Raw genomic sequence first — 17,662 nt, forward strand, 5'->3', positions numbered from 1 at the left:
AGAAAATCAACAAGATCAACAAACCCCTATCCAAACTAATCAAACGGCAGAGAGAGAACACACAAACTAATAAGATCAGAAATGAAAAAGAAAATGAAAAGGGGGACATAACTACAGACACAGAGGAAATTCAAAGAATCTTTAGATCTTACTACAAAAGCCTGCATGCCACAAAACTGGAAAATGCAAAAGAAATGGACATCTTTTTAGATAAGTACCATATACCAAAGTTAAACCAAGACCAGGTGAACAATATAAATAGATCTGTTAGTCTCAAAGAATTAGAAACTGTTATCAAAAACCTCCCTTCCAAAAAAAGCCCAGGACCAGATGGTTTCAATGCAGAATTCTACCAGAACTTGCAAGAAGAGCTAATACCTATACTCCTTAATGTATTTCACAATAAAGCAAGCACCTTTTACAACTGTTCTGGGGGTCTGTTTGTTTCTGGAGCCACTAATGTGTCTTTCTGTTCATGCCAAGGTATAAACTATTCAAAGAGGGTTTGTTTTATTGTCCAAGTTCATAGACATACCTTTTTTTGAGATGGCTTCTTAAAACAAAACCACACACATAAAAATAATAACAAGAAAACTACTTAAAATTCAGGAATTTCAAAAACAACAGTAATTTTCTGCTTTTCTTCCCATTTTTGCTTTTTCCTTTATCATGTTTTTTTCGTGTATTCATCTCAAAATCCCATTTGCATAGAGTATATTTCTTTTTTAAAAAGTCTTTTAAAATATATATGAACAACACTAAATGAACTCAATGGGGCACATTTAAATATTTATTCACTTATAACAATATATTATTTCCTCACCTGTAACAATAACAATTAAAGTAAAAGAGATCATGAATGATATAGGAGCTGGACTGGAGGTGTGAGAGCAGCAGAGGGAGAAGAAGGAAGGGCTGATATAAAAACAGCACACAAGAAATTTAAAATATCATTTAAATTTAAAAAATAAGATACATGTATTTATAGACTGTGTATTATTTAATTTAATTTCCAAAAACTCTGGCCCGATAACCCAGGGGAGATGGATAGTTAAGGAACAATCTGAACAGTAGCAAAATTACAGTTGTGAAGTAGCAATGGCAATAATTTTATGGTTGGGGATCACCACAGCATGAGGAAATGTATTAAAGGGCCGCAGTGTTAGGAAGGTTGGGAACCACCAGCCTAATGGATCCCACCGGCTCCGTTTCCAACCTTTACCAGACTCAAATTTGGAGTTGCAGTGGCTCCATGAGGTGAGATTCACTTCCCATTCCTTTTCTTTCCCCCAACTCTCAAAGATAAAATCATTTATGGATGATATTGGACAAGGAGGCATTTTATAAGTATTATCTGTCTTGAGGGTTTTTTTTTTATGTAGAATACAAAGAATGTTTATTGAGACTACATTTAAACTGTTTGGGCAAATATTTGCGCCATTAGAATGTAAGTTCCAAAGAACATGAATTTTGTCTTTGGCTCACTTACACATCCTAACTCCCCATTGGACACATTGCTGTGGAATATTATTTTAAGTGAGCAAAGATGTATTCCAGTTGTTTATGCTACAGGATTTTTGCTTTAACTGTGCAAAGGTGTGTTACTCTGGTTTGTGCTGCGTTTGTTTAGTTATGTAAAGGTGTGCTACAATGGTTTATGCTGCAGGATATTGCTTTAACTGTGTAAAGGTGTGTTACTCTTGTTTGTGCTGCGTTTGTTTAATTATGTAAAAATGTGCTGCATTTGTTTCACCTTGCCTGCCTAAGGCACCTGATTGGTCTAATAAAGAGCTGAACGGCCATTAGCCCAGCAGGAGAGGGATGGGCGGGGCTGGCAGGCAGAGAGAATGAGTAGGAGGAGAGATCTAGACAAAGGAGAGACGAGAACTAGGAGGAAAGAGAGGGACATGCTCAGACAGAAGCCAGACAGCCACCAGACAGACAGACACGGGAAGTCAGTGAAAGTAAGAGATACAGACGGAAAGAAAGGCAAAAGGCCCTGAGGCAGCATGTAGATGAAGAGAAATGCTGTAAGTTAGAAGAGTTAGTGGGACAAGCACAAAACATGGCTGGGCATTCATAACTAATTAGAAGTCTTCATGTCATGACTTGGGAGCTGGGTGGTGGCCAAAAAGTCTGGTGCAACACGTGGAACACATTCAACTATCAGTTGAGTGAATATACGAGTGAATTTTCAAATCCTTACATGCTAAGGGTGTGAACGTTATCTTGGTAGCATGAAGCAATGTGTGGAATTTTTTATTTTTCAAGACTTGAAAGAAGTATTTCACCTCAAGTTGATACTGGATAATATAGTAGTGCCAAGTGTTCAAAATATAAACATATCTTTCAATATATTTCAGAATCTAGTATAGTGTTAAGATTAAGACTGCAGTGAATTTTTAAGTCAGTCTGGGAAAATTGAAACATTATTGTGTTTTCCAGTCCATGAGAGAATATGACTTGGTCCACTGTCAGCAATCTTTTGTAGTTCTTATTACAGGAGTTGTTCTCAAATTTTTAGAAAAATTTATTCCTAAGAATGTTGCTGTTTGTTAGGTATTATAAATAGTAGCTTAGAATAATTTTATTGTTTGATGATTGCAGCTTGCATGCTGAAATGCACCTGGTCTTTGTGTACTGACTTCATGCTGTGTGTTCTTGGCTGAACTGACCTTGACAGTTCTGCCCTTATCTTACAACCTCTTTAGATAGCCAGAATAAGCTGCAGAGGGACACTCAGGATCAGTTACGTACTTTCTTTATTTTTAATTTATTTATTTATTATGTATACAATATTCTGTCTGTGTGTATGCCTGAAGGCCAGAAGAGGCAACCAGACCCCACTACAGATGGTTGTAAGCCACCATGTGGTTGCTGGGAATTGATCTCAGGACCTTTGGAAGAGCAGGCAGTGCTCTTAAACACTGAGCCATCTCTCCAGCCCAGTTACGTATTTCCTTTGTGACTTCTATGACTCTTTCCTTTTTCTTATGGTTTTCAGCGAGGACCTTGACTCCAGAGGTGAATAGGAATGGGAGTGGACTCCTTTGTCTTCTCATCTTCAGGCTCAAGGATCAGTGTTTTCCTCCTAAGGCTGCTGGCTAAGGATTTGGAAAATGCCTGTACCAGACTGACACTCCGGCTCTGTTTTCTTCCTGGGTGTGCTGCAGCTGTAACCCTGTTTCCTTGCCAGTCCTCTCACCTTTTCACCTGGGCTTTGAGGAGTTTGCTTTTTCTTTATGTTGTTAGGGGGTTCGCCAGAGGTGTTAGCAGAATTTTTGCACATTTGGGTAGCCTCTGTGACCTCCTCTTTTACTCTACTTAATCTACAGTGTTCATTTTTTTTAACACACTAATTAGTGGACATGTCTTGTGGTGGAGAAAAGTGGATTTGGTTCCCTTAAATCTTCAAGCATGTTGAGGCAAAGACATCTGCCTACTTGTGGCTGCATTTCCTAGCAATTGTTCATGCCACACAATTCTCCAGTCCAGCCACTATATTCTCTTAGTAGCCTATGTTCTAGATATAGCCAATCACAGCTACCATCCAAGAGCAATTCAGTTTACTATTTTTTTTTTTTTTGGTTTTTTGAGACAGGGTTTCTCTGTGGTTTTGGAGCCTGTCCTGGAACTAGCTCTTGTAGACCAGGCTGGTCTTGAACTCACAGAGATCCGCCTGCCTCTGCCTCCCAAGTGCTGGGATTAAAGGCGTGTGCCACCACCGCCCGGCTTCGGTTTACTATTTGATGGCAAGAATAGAACAACAATTTTATGTGTCTTGGAGCTGATCTATCTATAGTTCCCCGTTTTTCATTCTCCGGGCTTTCACATAAACATTAATTTTAATAGAGACCAATTGTATTTACTTTTCAGACCATGTGGATGAAAGAACAATATGCAACGGAATTGCCCCAGAAAAGGACGTGGATGGATTTCATATTATCAATATTGGAAGACTGTGCCTCGATCAGCATTCTCTGATACCTGCCACTGCCAGTGCTGTCTGGGAAATAATTAAAAGAGCAGGTTGGTCACTTGGGAGTGTGGGAAACTAGTGCCAGATGCATGGGAGCTCTGGAGCCTTGCTTGGGCAGAACTACCTGTGTATACAAGCAACAAAATTGATAAGCATAAAATTAAAGGCTATAAAAATATTATACATTTATGAATGTCATGGAACAAGACAGAATGGACGGAAGTGAAGAACATCTGCCAGTTGATCAGCCACTCCGGTCGGAGCTTATAGTGAGTGGACCTTCCAGATGTGGCCATGTCTTCCGACTTTCAAATTATGCATTTTGATGAGAATCTTTCCCAAGTGTAGACTGTTTTCTTACTAAGATAATGTGTCAATTAAGCAAGAACCTTGTCTGTTGACAGTGGGTTTTAATAAAAGCATGTGGACTTCTACTGTGCTAGACACATTGTGTTCTCACAGGCTGGTGGATACGTTCCTGAAGCTCTGTGGCTTTGCACACTGGTGGCTTTCCTGCCCCCACCACGGTCACTGCCCTCTTGGAGGCACTCCGAGAGAAAGCAGATTCTAGAATCAAACACTTGGCTATACATACTTGGATAAACGTCAGTTCCAATTTTTTTATTTTACCTGTGAAGATATATGGTTCCCCCACATGACAGAGAGCTGGCTTTCAGAGTAGGGCTTCTTCCTGCGGAGTAAAGTGTGAGTTATCAGCTTTATGTTATCCCGGTCTCACTGCAGGCTGACTGCCATTGCTGCTTAATATCGCTGCATGAACTTCTTAGTCTGATTAGCGGGTAATGTATTTAAAGACTGTACACTTCATATGCGACTCAGCGTTTAAAATGACTTTAATGGCAACTTGAGAATTTTTGTGGTTTGTAAATGAGGACATAATGAGAGGGTAAATGGCAAATCCAAGAAGTGTAAAAGGTAATATTTATAAATAATCCAGTGAGGGCATGCTGCGGACCAGGAAGAAAATCCAAATTTAATTAGACATTTTTAAAGAACATTTCAGTTGGCTTTTCAGATGTTTCACTTGCTTTATTTTTGTGTGTGTTAGTCATGCATTTAATCAAACTGTATTTTTTTTGTAAGGAATTGAAACATTTGGGAGAAATGTGGTTGTAGCAGGGAGATCCAAGAACGTGGGCATGCCGATCGCCTTGCTACTGCACACGGACGGGGGGCATGAGCGCCCTGGAGGTGAGTGCCCTGGAGGTGAGCGCCCTGGAGGTGAGCGCCCTGGAGGTGAGCGCCCTGGAGGTGAGCGCCCTGGAGGTGAGCGCCCTGGAGGTGAGCGCCCTGGAGGTGAGCGCCCTGGAGGTGAGCGCCCTGGAGGTGAGCGCCCTGCAGGGCTTTGCGGTGGGAGCTCCTCCTCACGTCAAGAAAGGACCCCTGATGGCGTGTGCGACTCTGCACACTCGTGGGTCTGTGCGGCTCATCTCGTGGTGTGAAAGCCTGGAAAGTACAAAAAGGAATTTCTGATATATTAGCTGCATTTTTTCTGCTGTGAGCAATACTGCCTGCTGGAGAGTTTATTTGGGGCTTACAGTTTCAGAGGGTCAGAGTTCATGATGGTGGAAAGGAGGTAGCTGGTGGCTGGGGCAGCAGCTGAGGGCTCAGTCTCTAAGTAAGCAGGAGGTGGAACACACTGAGAATAGCAGGAGGCTTCAAAACTCAAAACCCAGCAACATACATCTTCCAACACAGCCGCACCTCCCAGTCCTTCAGTAGTTCCTCCAACCGGAGACCAAGTGTTCACATGCATTAGCCTCTCCGGGCTCTCCTTGTTCAAACCACTACTGCTGAAAATATGTGACCCCTTTGGTCCATTTCTTTTGCTTTCTTTCTTCCTATTTTACTTATGGCTGTACTTTTTTTCCCCCTCAGCAATAATATAGACATTAAAAAAAGGCTAAAAGTCACGACATACATAAAAATCACTACTCCGGAAAATTCTCATATCTGTTAGAAGTTGAACGTTGAGTCATAAAGTGGTTTAGTATACCACAAGTCAGTTGCTTAATAGGAATGGAACCTGGGACTTAGGACTCATAGCTGAATGTCTGGGTTAGATAACTAAGTCTGAGGAAGAGCTTAGACTTAACTCTGCAGGAAGAGCAGCCACTCACCGTGAAAGCCCAGTATGATGTAAAGATGTTGGAGAACATGCGCCACATTGTCTGGGTGCCTGCGGCTCACCACCCTCCTAGGACCTTGGCATTTTCCCTAATAGCTGGGTGCCGAGCAGATCTGCGGTGAGGACTGGCGACCGGGTACAAAAGAGATTTTGCAAAGCACGGGGGGCACTGTTCATAGTGTCTGAGCCAATGTTGTGGCATAGGACCAAAAGTTATCTTTATTAGGATAATACATATGAAGGATTTTTTTAAAACTCAAATTAATATGGACTTATCTCAAGCAATGGCCAGATAGGGGGCCATACACATTTTTTTAGACCCATCTCTCAGGAATCAGAGGCAGGCAGATTCCTGTGAGTTCAACGTCAGCTTTGGCTACATAATGAATTCTAGGCCAGTCAGAGCTATTTAGTGAGATACTGCCTCAAAATAAATAATGAACGAATGAAGAGGATGAGCATGAGGCTTTTGAATATTATGTTCTGTTCTAAGGGCCCAAGTATCATAAGAGACTAATACATGCGTATGGCCCATAGTAAGTAAGGCTTGGCAGTGACTCCAGGCAGGTGCCAGGGCACCCGTCTATCCGGGCATCTCTCAGGCTCTCTTCTTCCCTGCCAGCTCACTCTGCTGCTTACTATTCTCACAGCTGAAGAATACTGGTTCACCCTGGACTTCAGATAGCACTTTTATGTTAAGCCAGGTAAACCAGAAGACATTTTACAAGAATACATTACTTCTTGTGGAAAATGTTGATCAAGAGAAAAGAAAGTCTTTCTTTATTTTCAACATTCAGTTTTCTCGACTTATTAATAACTTACCAAGCATCATTCTGAGCCCATGTTTTGATGAGCACTTTCTCATAAACTGTCTAGCCAGTTTGCAATAATTCTGGTACATAGAATTAATTATTATTCCCATTTTACAGATAAAGCTTGTAAGGCTCTTACGGGCTTTGAGGAAGTGTCTGTCTCAGAACTGGGAGCTAGGGATGAGCACCTGCCAGGGTTAGCAGCATTGATCAAGATATAGACTCATTGCTGATTCTTTCAACAGCCGATTATCCTTTGTAGACTTTTACTTTTATTGTCTGAGACACGCATAGCCTTAATATACTCTCTCAGTTATTGGGAAAATTAAATGATATAGAAGTTTTAATAAAGCACTAGTTACAATGTATTTGAGGTGTTAATACCTAACACACAGTAGATTAAGTGAGTTATTGCATGTAGCCATGACAATTGCTGTTGTTTCAATAATTCTCAAGTTGATAACCTGTAACACACCGCTCACATGTTTACAGAAAAATGCCCTGAAGTTAATGATGATTTCTTCCTTGACTTTAATTTGAAACTTAGTTTTTTCTCATTGAATTTTATTTTTGTTTTTAAAAATAGTATTTAGTTTATTTTTAACATTTGAATAAATTCAGTTTATGAAGGCTTAGAAAGCCATGGGTAGATATTGCTGCCATGATACTCCAACACTGCTTGACAACATGCCTTTTCTTGCAGGTTTTACTGTTACATGCTAATTTCTTGTCATATTTCAATTATGAATTATTTATAAACTACCTTAGACAAACTATCCCCATTTAATTCAATTTTAGGCTACCTAATACTATGTTACAAATATTGCCTTATACATTTTAGCAGATGTAGCTATTTATAGATACATACATATGTATTAAAATATCAAAATAAATGTAAATTTGTGGTGGTAATGATTTTTTGAGGAAAGAATTATGGACTTAAACTGATTATTTTTAAAACATCTCATATTTTGTTCAATAAAATTTCTCCCCTTAATGAACACTAAAATGAAATACATGGAGAATCATTTATAATGCTGCTTTTAAGCCAGTTGGTTAAATTTACCTTTATTATAGGGCGCCCTACTTCCGTTATGATTGTTGTATCTAAAAGGTAACAGATCATACTAAAGATGATATTAGAGTTTTAGGCACCTGGGTGGTGTGTAATTACATACACATTTAGTAGGATCATGGTGACATCTATTACTGATATAATGAATTGTAGTAAGCGACTTAGTGACTATTTGGAGTGTGTGGGAAAGTTAGGGTTTGGATGTCTTGGCCTGGAAGAGCAGTAATTACATGCATTGTTAGCTAATGGAGATAATGAAGGTGGATTAACTGCAAATTCATATCCAAGGAACTTGCTCTAATGACACAGTGTTGAGTATTTAGCTCACATTGTGCATTGTTTTGCCAGAAGAGACTCAGAGCCTACTAATTCATTTTTTAATCTCAAGGACAAAAATAATTTCACTAAAAGGAAAAGACAGCTATACTGTCAATTAGTTTAATATGTGTCTGTTCCCAATTCACTTTAACTTTTAGCATTAAGAGCCTGAAGCTCAGGTATTTGTAAGAAAAATTCTTTAGTTTACTGAGCTGTGTGTGTGTGTGGGGGGGGGGAGGGGAGTGGCGCTTGCCACATTCAAGAGTGAGAATGTACTTAGCTCTCTAAGTGAGAAGCCGGCACCATGCCCCTGTCAGCGGGCAGGCTGCACCCTTCTCCCTCAGCATTGGACAGAAGCAAGGAGGAGGCCACGGGCTCTGCAGGGAGCCCCCACAGAGCTCCTACCTGGAGAGACTGATTCTCTCCTCCTTGACAGTCTTGGTGGAAGTGAGTGATGAAGGGGGCAGGGGAATTTGTGAAGGTTCTGTGAGAAGCAAACATTCTGTTACTTCGGGCAGCCCACAGGCTTCCATGAAGTGACATCACAGGGTAACAGAAGCAAGTTGTGTCTTGTGAAACTCAGCACTTCCTACAATGTTTAAGAACTATTGTGACCATCATGAGGTTATAGGGTATTCCTTTTTTTTTTTCCAAATTTAACTTTTTCTAAATTCTTTGTGGTTTTCACATCATGCGGGTCCCACTCTTCTTTCCATCCATCCTCTACCCTTGCAACTGCCCTGACCCGGGGAAGAAAAGAAAAGAAAAGAAAAATCCCACTGTGGAAGCTGCAGAGTGACATAGTGAGCCACACGGTCCTTTAGTCCGTACATTGTTACTTGTAAGTGTTCATTGCATTTGAGGTCTCTGTTTTTTTGCTATATCATCAATACTAGGCCCTAAATGGGGCTCCTATTTGATATCCTGTTCTCCTGTGTCAAAGAGATCCTGGGTCTGCAGGACCTTCTTGTGGAGAGTTGTCCCTGAGGTCACTGGAGCGAGGCACCTGGTCCCGCCTCTTGCCAACTGCAGCACAAGGCAGAGTAGCCCCTTGAGTAGGCAACACAGTAGAGCTGCCCCTAGTGATTTAGGTGTGGGCAAGCCAACCCTGAGGACATACGAGCAGGAGAATCACCCCGCCCCTTGCTCACTACAGAGGGTGAACTAGCCAGGGCAGTACTGGAGAGTTCACCTGATCTTGAGGATGAAGGAGAGCTGCGGACTGACCAACCCTGCAACCACCCAGACACAGAGCTATGAGTTGGCCCATCCCACCATCCACCCCATTTAGGGTATATTTTTGACACTTTTATATGTAGCAACAGAAGAAGCTTCTCTTTCTCCGAGAATGGAAACCCAATACTACTGGCTTTTAAGCCCAGTGACTTTGTCTAGCTTTCCCATAATGAAGGAAGCCTGGGGAAAACCCTCTAACAATGCCTTTAAAAACATTTTTTCACATCATGATAGCAGAGAGCCCTCCTCCATCAAGGTACTATAACTATTACCTGTCAGTAGTAGAATTTAGAATCTAATTTTCCTTCCCATTCATTTAGAGAAAGCTCCTCCTGCATACGTTTACTCTTAAACAGCACATCTCACTAGAAGTGACCAATGAGGTGGCCATGACATTGGTTACATGCTCTTTGACTGAAATGTGGTAGCATTGCTAAGAGTGAAGAAGACTTGGTCTCTTTCTCCCGAACTCAGTGCTCTTCATCTTCAGATTCACCGTTGGAAGGCGCGTTTTCTCCAAGCACTGGCCACATGGCACCTAACTGATGTGGGATTCCCATCTGTATGCTGTGATTACCGTTAATGAATAAAGAAGCTTTGGACCTATAGCAGGGCAGAACTTAGTTTGATGGGGAAAACTAAGCTGGATGCTGGGAGAAAGGAGGTAGAGTCTGGCATGTAGCCCCGCCAGAGATAGATGCTGGATTTTTTCCCGGTAAGCTACAGCCTCATGGCGATACACAGATTAATAGAAATGGGTTAAATTAATATGCAAGACTTAGCCAATAAGAAGCTAGAGCTTATGGGCTAAGCAGTGATTTAATTAATACAATATCTGTGTGGTTATTTTGGGGCAAGCAGCCGGGAACTAACTAGCGGTCTTCTTACTATATCCAACATTTATAGTCAACCTAACTGGCTAACTATGCTTCCTTTTCTCTTTCTTTGAGATGTCCTTTGATTGTTTGGTTTTGATTTTTTGAGAAAGGGTTTCTGTGTAGTCCTGGTTGTCCAGGAACTCACTCTGTAGACCAAGCTGGCCTCAAACTCAGAGATCCCTGCATCTGCCTCCTAAGTGCTGGGATTAAAGGAGAGCACCACCACCACCTGGCTTAAGTAAAAATCTAAGTAAGTTTTTGTTAACTATCCCACAGTGTTAGTTAGGGTTACTATTGCTGTGATGAAATACCACGACCCAAAGCAAGTTGTAGAAAAAGGGTTTATTTGGCTTACTCTTCTGCATTGTAGTTCTTTGTTGATGGAATCCAGAGCATGAACTCAAATGGGGTAGGAGCCTCGAGGCAGGAACTGATGCAGGAGCTCTGGAGGGGTGCTGCTCTTTGGTTTGCTCACCATGGCTTGCTCAACCTGCTTTTTTATAGAGCCAAGGACCACGAGCCCGGGGATGGCACCATCCACAATAAACTGAGCCCTCCTCCATCAATCACTAATTAAGAAAATGTCCTACAGACTAGTCTACAGCTCAGTCTTATGAAGAAGAATGCTAAAAAAAAGAAATCCCACATTAGCTCAGAATTGAGAATAATAAAAGGTTATTTATTTATGAGCAGACTCACAGATCACAATCCTCTGCTCAAACAGGGAACAGCAACCGACCGGGAAAGAGGCCAGGTGTGCACTTTACATGGGCATATATAGTATAAGAGGCCACGCCTAAGTGTGTGTGTGTGTGTGGGGGGGGTAACTTAAAGGCTCCCGGTGGTAGGAATTCCTACAGCAGTCTTATGGAGGCATTTTCTCAACTGAGCTCCCCTCCTTTCAGATAACTCTAGCTTGTGTCAAATTGACATCAAGTGAGCCAGCGTATGCTGATTCTTTTCATCGCGAGAACTGACTCAAACACGTGTTTTTAGCACCTCCAGGAGGCAGTAGCCAGTCGGAGATACTGGAGGCGCTGCAGGTGATGTGACTTGAGAGGCTTGTGTGATTAAGCTCCGCCCAGTAGCAGGTGGGGCCAAGCTCCTTTGGGTTTCAAAGAGAGGAGCCAAATAGAAACGCCTAGGAGTGAAGGAGTTATGCAAATCTTCACACACAGGACTGGGAAACTCTTAGTCCTGTTGTCCCTGAGTGGAGTAGGACACATATGGCCTCTGTTGAGGAGCCAAGGTGGGGCAGGGGGGATGGCAGATGTTTTGTTTCTGCAAGTAGCAAATTCTTTGATACCTTGATCTGGTTTTATCAATTTAGAATTTTGAGTTTGGGTAGTTGATATATTAGAAGAAAGCTAATAATTATTCTTGTCTCACTTTCTCATTTGAATAAGAGGAGTAGTGTTTTACTGTCAATGTCTAAATTTGGCTAGCTAGTATTTAGAAAACATTTAATTGGGAAATAGGCACTCTTACTGGATAAAGGGGATTATTGCACATTGAACCTATTTGAATTATAAAGCAAGGCTGGGAGTTGGCTCAGAGATAAGTAAACAAGCTAAGTTTGATCCCTAGGGCCCACAGAGTGGAAGGTGAAAGCCAGTTTCTGAAAGTTGTCCTCTGACCGCCACATTAATTCTCTGGTGCATGCAAACCCTGCCTGCTCTCCTACACAAAATAAATAAATGTAAACGTTAAAATGTCAAAAAAAAATTACAAAGCAAAATTAAAAGAAACTCTCTATTCTTTCTCACTTTCTCTTTTATTTATGATCTCAGAATACCACATATCAGCTCTGTTGTCGGTACAAATCATCGTGTCTCTAATCTCTATGTACCTGTCCAAGTAGGCGCCCTACCTTCTCAGCCATGTTGTTACCAATTACTCTTTCCCCCATCTTATGCTAAGACTTCACAGGACAGCATGCCATTCCCAAAGCACCTTTCTTCGTGTTCCTGGGAGTTCTATGTCCTGATCCTTTTGTCTGAACCCCTCTGCTCATTCCCAGAACCAATATCCTTTCATTGCTCGCTCCCCAGACATTGCTCTGTATGTCCTGACATCCCAGTCCTTACTCTCTCTTCTCTCCCCTTCCTCCCTCATTATAAGAAGTAAATATGAGCTTCTTTTGGGGGTGAAACAGTTTGAGATAAAGTCCCTTGAATAGTTCTGACTGGTCTGGAACTCCATAAATAACTTAAGCTGGCTTTAAACCTTGCAATGATTGTCCTGGCTCAGTCTTTCAAGTTCTGGGATTACAAGTATGAGTCACAAGCCCAGACAAATGCAAATTTATTAACGACAATACTTTAAACTTTTTATTTATGAAATTTATCATAAGGACTCATGGAAAATAATAGAATAACTCATTGAACAAATAAGTCTGTTAGATGTTTTCATGTGTCAATCACTAGCACATTGTACAAAATAAGACAACAGATGGAATTTGAAATATGAGTTTGTCATTTATTGAAAAGAAACTTTTATATGGAAGGAAGAAAGGAAGAGGGAGAAATGTAACTAAATGTTCCCCTAAGGACCAATTTTTTCATATTTAAAATGATAAGCCCTTGTATAAAAGGATAATTTAGTTATTATCATCATAATCACAAACACTGGACAGTCAAATCTAAATATGTTTTTAGTATCTGCTATAGGCCTTTCTAACCGAACTTAGAGTAGTAAATTAATCTGATGTTACTAAAGAACTATAGTAATTTTTAAATGAAGATTGAAATTTATGTTTTAGTTTGCATTAAACTTAGCAGAATGCTAGTGTGTGTGTGTGTGTTCATGTGTATACCTCTCACTGTGGTGTTAAATAGCTTTCAATTTCTTGCTGAATCATCAATACTAACAGAATGGGAAATTTTGGCTCCGATTTCTTTTTTATTCTATTTTAGTTTTTGGTAGGGATTTGGGAAACTCTCTTTGAAATAAGAGAACACTGGGTTGGTCACCTAGGTATAAGGGGACCCTTCCAAATAGGAAACTGGACTAAAAAGTGACTGAATGCTTCCTAATTAGTTCTTTAGGGAAGATGTAAACACAAACACTGAACTAGTAGTGAGCAAAACCTAAGGAAAAAACAAGGGAAACTTGGGCTTTTATGACAGGACCCGAGAATAACCTGCACCGTTTGCTAAAATGAGACAGACCATAGACTGACCAGTTACCTCTGTTTCTCATTTTCAGAAACTTTTTGGCTAGTTTCTTTTGTGTTTTCTATAATAACTTTAAAATCAATTAGATGCTTCCCTCCCAAAGAAAAATAGTTGATCAGAGTTGTACTAATTTTGCAACAGATGTAGGAGAATGGTCCATCATTATGGTGAGAGTTTTTGCCCAGGAACATGGCTGTCCATCTACTCCCTCTGGTTTATGTCTTTTGGTATTATGTTAGGGAAATTTATATCACACTGATTTTACACCTTTCCTGCTCATGGTTCCTTTTAATCTGCTATTACAATGAGGGCTTTGCCCAGTACTTTCTAACATGCTGTGTTATATATATATACACACACACACACACGCATATATATATATATATATCAGGTATTTATTTTTGCATTTTCATTTTTTTCCTTGGATAATTTAATGAATTCTCTTGGTGTTTTATTAGTAAAATATTGCTATATGTATTTATCTAATGCATCTAACTTTATGTTCATTAAGCTTTTCTACTATTGATTTTTTTCTTTATGTAACTTTTAGTAAGTTACATCAATGGTTGATTAATTTTTCTGGTTTCTGTCTTATTGATATAGTAACTTAGGTCTATGTCTTATTCTTTAAGAATTGCTTTATAATAGAAACAGAAAAGTCATTGCCAAATTCCTTTTATGAAGCTACAGTTACCCTGATACCAAAACCACACAAAGACACAACCAAGAAAGAGAACTACAGGCCTATCTCACTCATGAATATCAACGCAAAAATTCTCAATAAAATATTGGCAAACCGAATTCAAGAACACATTAGAAAAATTATCCATTATGATCAAGTAGGCTTCATCCCAGAGATGCAGGGCTGGTTCAACATACGCAAATCTATCAATGTAATCCACCATATAAGTAAAATGAAAGAAAAAAACCATATGATCATCTCATTAGATGCTGAAAAAGCATTCGACAAAATTCAACACCCCTTTATGATAAAGGTATTGGAGAGACTAGGGATACAAGGGTCATACCTAAATATAATAAAAGCTATTTACAGCAAGCTGACAGCTAACATTAAATTAAACGGAGAAAAACTCAAAGCCATCCCACTAAAATCAGGAACAAGACAAGGATGTCCACTCTCTCCATACCTCTTCAATATAGTGCTTGAAGTTCTAGCAATAGCAATAAGACAACATAAGGGGATCAAGGGGATTCATATTGGAAAGGAAGAAGTTAAGCTTTCGTTATTTGCAGATGATATGATAGTATACATAAGCGACCCCAAAAACTCTACCAAAGAACTCATACAGCTGATAAACACCTTTAGTAATGTGGCAGGATACAAGATCAACTCCAAAAAAATCAGTTGCCTTCCTATACACTAAGGATAAAGAAACAGAGAGGGAAATCAGAGAAGCATCACCTTTCATGATAGCCACAAAGAGCATAAAATATCTTGGGGTAACCCTGACCAAGGAAGTGAAAGATCTATTTGACAAGAACTTTAAGACTTTGAAGAACGAAATAGAAGAAGACACCAGAAAATGGAAGGATCTCCCTTGCTCTTGGATTGGGAGGATCAACATAGTAAAAATGGCAATTCTTCCAAAAGCAATATATAGATTCAATGCAATGCCCGTCAAAATCCCAGCAAAATTCTTTACAGACCTCTAAAGAACAATACTCAGCTTTATATGAAAAAGCAAAAAACCCAGGACAGCCAAAACAATCTTATACAATAAAGGAACGTCTGGAGGCATTACCATCCCTGACTTCAAACTCTATTACAGAGCTACAGTATTAAAAACAGCTTGGTATTGGCATAAAAAACAGAGAAGTCGACCAATGGAACCGTATAGAAGACCCCGACTTTAATCCACAAACCTATGAGCACCTGATTTTCGATAAAGGAGCTAAAAGTATACAATGGAAAAAAGAGAGCATCTTCAACAAATTGTGCTGGCAAAACTGGATTTCAATCTGTAGAAAAATGAAAATAGATCCATGTCTGTCACCATGCACAAAACTCAAGTCCAAGTGGATTAAAGACCTCAATATCAGTCTGAACACACTGAACCTGATTGAAGAGAAAGTGGGAAGTACTCTACAACAAGTGGGCACAGGAGATCACTTCCTACGTATAACATCAGCAGCACAGACAGTAAGGGCCACATTGAATAAATGGGACCTCCTGAGACTGAGAAGCTTCTGTAAAGCAAAGGACACTGTCGCTAAGACAGAAAGGCAACCCACTGACTGGGAGAAGATCTTCACCAACCCCGCAACTGACAAAGGTCTGATCTCCAAAATATATAAAGAACTCAAGAAACTAGACTGTAAAAGGCTAATCAACCCAATTATAAAATGGGGCACTGAGCTGAACAGAGATCTCTCAACAGAAAAAGTTCAAATGGCCAAAAGACACCTAAGGTCATGCTCAACTTCCTTAGCGATCAGGGAAATGCAAATCAAGACAACTTTAAGATACCATCTTACACCTGTCAGAATGGCTAAAATCAAAAACACCAATGATAGCCTATGCTGGAGAGGGTGTGGAGAAAGGGGTACACTTATCCATTGCTGGTGGGAATGCAAACTTGTGCAACCACTCTGGAAAGCAGTGTGGCGGTTTCTCAGAAAATTTGGGATCAACCTACCCATGGACCCAGCAATACCACTCTTGGGAATATACCCAAGAGAGGCCTTATCATGCAACAAAAATATATGCTCTACAATGTTCATAGCAGCATTGTTTGTAATAGCCAGAACCTGGAAACAACCTAGATGCCCTTCAATTGAAGAATGGATGAAGAAAGTATGGAATATATACATATTAGAGTACTACTCAGCAGTAAAAAACAAGGACTTCTTGAAGTTTGCAGGCAAATGGATGGAAATAGAAAACACTATCCTGAGTGAGGTAAGCCAGACCCAAAAAGAGGAACATGGGATGTACTCACTCATATTTGGTTTCTAGCCATAAATAAAGGACATTGAGCCTATAATTCGGGTTCTTAGAGAAGCTAAATAAGAAGGAGAACCCAAAGAAAAACATATAGGCATCCTCCTGAATATTAACCTTCATCAGGCGATGAAAGAAGACAGAGACAGAGACCCACATTGGAGCACCGGACTGAAATCTCAAGGTCCAAATCAGGAGCAGAAGGAGAGCGAACATGAGCAAGGAACTCAGGACCGCGAGGGATGCACCCACACACTGAGACAATGGAGATGCTCTTTCGGGAACTCACCAAGGCCAGCTGGCCTGGGTCTGAAAAAGCCTGGGTTAAAACCGGTCTCACTGAACATAGCGGACAATGAGGACTACTGAGACATCAAGAACAATGGCAATGGGTTTTTGATCCTATTGCATGTATTGGCTTTGTGGGAGCCTAAGCTGTTTGGATGCTCACCTTTCGAGACCTGGATGGAGGAGGGTTTTCCTTGGAATTCCCATGGGATGGAGAGCCCTGATTGCTCTTGGGGCTGACGAGGGAGGGGGACTTGATTGGGGGAGGGGGAGGGAAAGGGGAGGCGGAGGTGGGGAAGAGACAGAAATATTTAATAAATAAAAAAAATAAAATAAAAAAAGAATTGCTTTATATTTATTTGTCGGATTTAATATAAACTGCTTTTATTATAAAAGTTTCTAGAACTTCTACAGTACTGTTTTGTATTTCCTTTTTGATCGAATAATTATTTCAAATAGGATTTTTAAATGTTCAGTAGGAAGGTTATTTCATGTCTGATTTTTGTCAATAATAATATCTTTACTAAGTTGTGATCAAGACTAATTATTTATGAATTATATAATTATCTGCTTTGGTATTAATGAAAATAATGCTACCAAAAAAATACCACTTAAAATTGTTGTCTGGCTACATAAGGCATACATATAATTTATTTTCAGAGTTTAATACATTGTAATCATACAATGTTATTTGTGTTTTCTGTATTTGACCTGTCGTGATCTGAAAAGGGCAGATTAAGCTCAGCAACTGCAGTATATTCCTATTTATCACGAGTTGCATTTCTCCAT

At 40.1% G+C, this 17,662-nt stretch overlaps 1 protein-coding gene across 6 annotated transcripts in view; it reads left to right on the forward strand.

The window, feature by feature from the left end:
* Mthfd2l (methylenetetrahydrofolate dehydrogenase (NADP+ dependent) 2 like) overlaps positions 1-17,662 on the forward strand; it is an 89,263-nt gene that overhangs the window by 22,084 nt on the left and 49,517 nt on the right. For 4 of the 6 annotated variants that reach the window (XM_050150036.1, XM_050150040.1, XM_050150042.1 and 1 more), the window contains exons 4-5: positions 3,877-4,029; positions 5,084-5,281. In XM_050150036.1, the coding sequence (XP_050005993.1) occupies positions 3,877-4,029; positions 5,084-5,281 (351 nt within the window). The remainder of the gene's footprint in view (positions 1-3,876; positions 4,030-5,083; positions 5,282-17,662) is intronic. The other 2 variants (XM_050150041.1, XM_050150037.1) reach the window with 1 other exon arrangement.

This window comes from Alexandromys fortis, unplaced genomic scaffold (genome assembly GCF_014885135.2).
Source record: "Alexandromys fortis isolate MF-2015 unplaced genomic scaffold, M_Fortis_MF-2015_v1.1 scaffold_0, whole genome shotgun sequence".
NCBI classification, from domain to species: domain Eukaryota; kingdom Metazoa; phylum Chordata; class Mammalia; order Rodentia; family Cricetidae; genus Alexandromys; species Alexandromys fortis.